At 26.2% G+C, this 4,854-nt stretch overlaps 1 protein-coding gene and 1 long non-coding RNA gene across 2 annotated transcripts; both read left to right on the plus strand.

Moving 5' to 3' along the window:
- The first annotated feature begins 292 nt into the window (after positions 1-292).
- Positions 293-955, plus strand: LOC107882323. Its single transcript, XR_003840229.1, has 2 exons — positions 293-476; positions 862-955. It is a non-coding gene; the product is annotated as an uncharacterized LOC107882323 (long non-coding RNA).
- A 1,489-nt stretch (positions 956-2,444) lies between these two features.
- LOC103307722 lies at positions 2,445-4,403 on the plus strand. The gene is made up of 2 exons (XM_008179964.1): positions 2,445-3,525; positions 3,613-4,403. The coding sequence occupies exons 1-2, from the start codon at positions 2,445-2,447 to the stop codon at positions 4,401-4,403; spliced, it is 1,872 nt and encodes a 623-aa protein (XP_008178186.1).
- The last annotated feature ends 451 nt before the right edge of the window (positions 4,404-4,854 follow it).

The raw sequence follows: 4,854 nt of genomic DNA on the forward strand, positions 1-4,854 counted from the left end.
GAAGTACCGAACACCCATAGATATTATAAGGTAAGACCACACAGTCGTAAATATGTACGTTAATTGTATTGGGAAATATTGTGATAAATGATAATGAATAAAAATAGATTCTAATACAGGCTAAAATGCATTGGTATTTGGTTCATTACACTAAACGGTCTTATCTAGTATCTGCTAACCGTCTCATAATAATATGTTTAATTAATAAATTATTATGATGTATTTAAATATTTAATAATATTATTATTATATTTAATTTGTTTAAATCGTTGTTTTCCTGTCGTCGGTGAATTTAATTTAATTATAACTTGTTCAAAAATGTCTGACAAGTGTAAAAGGAAAAGAATTAAATTAGAATGTATGGATTGTGGAAGTATTTTTAACAATGATTATAAATTGAAACACGAAAGGCAAGTACATAGTGGTAAAAAAATTAAAACGAAACATTATGGAGTACCAAGCAAATAATATGTTCTGTAAGTAAATAATAATATAATATGTTTTTATTAGTTTATTATTTTATTTTATTCATTTTTATTAAATAATTCGTTAGTACTTTATTTGAAACACAATTTTCATAATTTTCCTACTTACTTAAATGCATGATGGATTCATTTTAGAAATGAAAATGTATTACTAATACTATCAGAAATTGGAAAAACTAAAACCATTTGATTTAAATATAGATCTTATAGAATAACATAACCAGCTAATATAATTTCTTGAAGAATTATAATGATGTTATGATTTCTAAATTTCTTACAAAGTTTTTTGTTTTTAATTTTCTCTATAATCAATTTATTTTGGTATAGTTTTAGCTTGTTTGTAAAAAGTCCTAAATTAAAATGTATTTTTTTTTAGGAAGCTACTTCAAAATCTGATCAGATAAACTTAATCCCGAAACTACCTGTAGAAAATCAAGAAAGTCATATCACTTTAACCGAAAACATAAATGGTAAATAGCACTATATCTCCTAATTTTCATAATAAATATGAAAATTTAAATATAATTGTTTTTAATTTTAATTTTTGAATTATCAAAATTTAGATGAAAAAAAAAGTTCAATTGATTTCAAATTGTTATGGAAAAAAATTATTAACAAACAAATCATTGTCAATCGTATGGAAAAGAAAAATATCAAAATAAAAGGTAAGTCAATATTAATTCAAAATATTCAATATTAAGTTTCTCTCATGTAATATTTTATTTTCATTCTATTAACTATAGAAGTTCTATGAAATCTACATTGAATTTAAACAAAAAAAAAAGTACTAAATATAGGTACCGTACCTATACTAACTAATATACTATGTACTATGTAGTCAGTCTTATAAAAGATACTTTTAAAATTGTATTTAAATACAGATACAAATACATCCATTCAGAAAGTATTTAAGAACAAAATATAAATACTTGCCATGTATTTAAATACTTTTCAAATACTTTTTTTTTATTTTACTTTTCTACTAGGTAGTTAGTTTGCTAAATTAATGTTGTAATTACTAATTTAAAATTGGCATGATACATTCACCTAGGTATTATTAGAACTTTTTGTAAGTACCACTTTTAATTGTATACTGAAAAATGAAAATAAATAAAACTTGTTATATTATAGAAATTCTTTAATAACAGGTACCTAATTAAACAGTTGTTAATATTATTTAAAAAAGTATTCTAAATACTATAAAAGTATTTAAATACATTTACTCGAATCCTTTACAAGACTATATGACGTAGTATATAGGTACTGCCATACTAATAATAACTAATAGGAAGTATCATAAAAAAAAAATACTTAATATCTAATATGTAATACATTTTAAATGTTTAGATAATAATGAAATCAATGTCAATTTTTATGATCAAAATCATATCGATGAAAATCAAATGGTAAATTATGATCCTGAGGATACATGGATTTCTTGTGCTGGCCATTTAGAATCAATATGTAATGAATTTAAAAAATGCACAGACATTTTAAATGATATAAAAAATTCAAAATGTCCAAACCCAGTTATCTTTTTAATCAATAGTATACAATATATATCTAATATTAATAATGAGATTTCTAATTATATAAGTAATGCTACTACAATATTAGACAAATTGACTGCAAGCAATGAGTCTGACAATACTGACATATGCACTACCGATGGATTTGTTGAGCATGATCCAGGTAATCGTGTTCCTATTAAAACAACATTGCAACGACAATTTTTAATTTCATTGGGTCCACATCAACCAAAATTGGCTAAATATCCTCGAGACATTAACATTTCAATAAATAAGCAACATCACTTTACTTCCAAATGGTTCAATGAATTCCCTATGCTAGAGTATAGTATAGCTACTGATTCTGTGTTTTGTTTTGTATGCTCACTATTTCAAAAAAAAAAATGATATTAATGTTTGGGTAACTGGTGGTGTAAAACAATGGCATAAAATGAAAAGTCGAGGAAACAATAAAAAAGGTAAATTGGTTCAACATTTTTCATCTGCATCTCATAAATTGGCTATGATGGATTATTGTGCATTTATTAGTCAGTCAAGTCGTGTTGATTTTATTTTCAATAAATCTGCTCGACAATTAGCAATACGTCAAAAAAATGAACAAGAATTTAATCGACAAGCAGTAGGAATGTTGGTTGATGTGGCTCGTACATTAGCAAGACAAGGTTTAGCTTTTCGCAGCCATAATGAAAAAGAAAATGAGACCCAAAATGGAAATTTCTATCAAATAGTTTTATTGCTTTCCCGGCATAATCCTATAATGGAAAGATGGTTAAGTGATAAATCTATGCGCCCTTATCATGTAACTTACCTTGGATCAAAGTCACAAAATGAATTTATTGAGCTACTTGCTGCAGAAAATCGTCAAACTATCATACAAGAAATTCAGAATTCAGAGTTGTTTGCAGTTATGGCTGATACTACACCAGACATATCAATGAAAGATCAGTTAGCTGTATGTTTAAGATATGTTGATCAAAAAGGAATAACAAATGAACGTTTACTGGATGTAGTCGAATCTACAGATAAAACAGGATATGGAACAGCAAAATCTATTTATAATTGTCTCATAAAATATGAAATTAACACTGACAATGTAGCTTTTCAATCGTATGACTATGCAAGTAATATGAGTGGAATCAATAAAGGAGCTCAGCATTTCTTTACTGAATTTGTAAGCCATTCAGTACCATATATTCCATGCCAAGCCCATAGGATGAATACATTTTTAGAGCACAGTTGCGATGCTAGTCCTATAATTGGTGATTTAATTTGTGTACTTGAAAATATTTATGTATTCTTTTCAGCAAGTACTAAGAGATCTAAAGATTTAACAGACCGTATGAAAGAAATTGAAGGAAGTCTACAGCTTAGAAACCTCTCAAAAACCAGATGGACTGCTAGAGCAGAAAGCATAAAATCTGTATGGATATCATTAGATATTATTATTGAAACATTAGAGAACATAGTTGTATCAAAAAATTTTGATAGTCTAACTAAGACAAACGCCTTTGGTTTAAAAAAAAAAATTTTAAATTTTGATTTTTTTGTGTCGTTAATGTTTATGAAAAACATTATGTACAAACTTAAAAATTTAACAGAACAGTTGGAAGCTAAAGAATTAAATATATGTGATGCCTACGTATTAATTAACAGTACTATAAAATCATTGGAAAACATAAGATCAGAAACTAAAAATATGGATAACTTAATTAATAGTTCCAAAATAACTGCAGAAACTTTTGGAATTGACCCAGAAAAAGATTTTAAACGCCACCACCAAACTAGAAAGATTCCAAAAAGAATTGATAATAATTCTGACAACTGTGCAACTATTGATTTATTAACATATTATCGGAAACAATTTTATCAAGTATTGGATACTCTAATAAACTTATCAAAAGAAAATCTTAAAGTATTTGTTGCAACTCTCCAGCCATTGTATAACATTTTGCGAGTTCCATTAAAAATTGAAGAAGCAACAGTTGAAAATTTAAAAAAGGCATTTTACCTTTTTCCTCCAAAGAGTCGAGGCGGTGAGCTAATGGATTTTGATGCAGTAGCAGCCGAGTGGGAAATATTATGCCATCAATGTAAAAATTCTGAGACACTTATGCAAGTTATGGAAAAATCAACCAAGCTACAGAAACTTTTACCTTGGGCAAACTGGTTATGTCGCCTTGCATTTACAGCTCCAGTAACTACAGCATCCAGTGAACGAACTTTTAGCAAATTAAAGTTGATCAAGCATAGTTTGCGCTCTACAATAAGTTCAGATTGTTTGAACTCATTAATGATTTTAAATTGTGAAAAAGACTTGACTGACAAAATTGACATAAATTGTGTTCTTCAAAAATGGTCTTCTGCTAAACAAAGAAGAATTGAAATTTGAAAAATCCAAAAAAAATCAAAACAATAAATATAGACTTTATATTTTTATTTTAATAATAATAAATAATAATAATATTACTCATATGCTTTTTATTAAAATTAATATCTTAATTATATCTTAAATATGTAATATTTTTGGTTGACTCCTAAATAATCTATTTTTAGATTTTAACTCAAATTTTAATCAATTTGCATACAGCTAATATGTTTGTAAATTAACCACTATAGCTGTTCTATTAATTATAGGTTTACAAATTGGCTATTTTGATTTTTTTCAATTTTCAGTAGAAAAAATATTATTTTTATATTTTACATGTAGTAGGTACAAGTGCCTATATAAATTATTTTTAAATATTGATTAGAACAAAAAGTATTTCATGTGTCAGGTCTTCACTGTTACACTCTGTATTTTAAAAAATTTAATGCATATATAATTTATTTCAGGATGTAAT

Source organism: Acyrthosiphon pisum, unplaced genomic scaffold (assembly GCF_005508785.2).
Source record: "Acyrthosiphon pisum isolate AL4f unplaced genomic scaffold, pea_aphid_22Mar2018_4r6ur Scaffold_6;HRSCAF=30, whole genome shotgun sequence".
Classification (NCBI taxonomy): Eukaryota; Metazoa; Arthropoda; class Insecta; order Hemiptera; family Aphididae; genus Acyrthosiphon; species Acyrthosiphon pisum.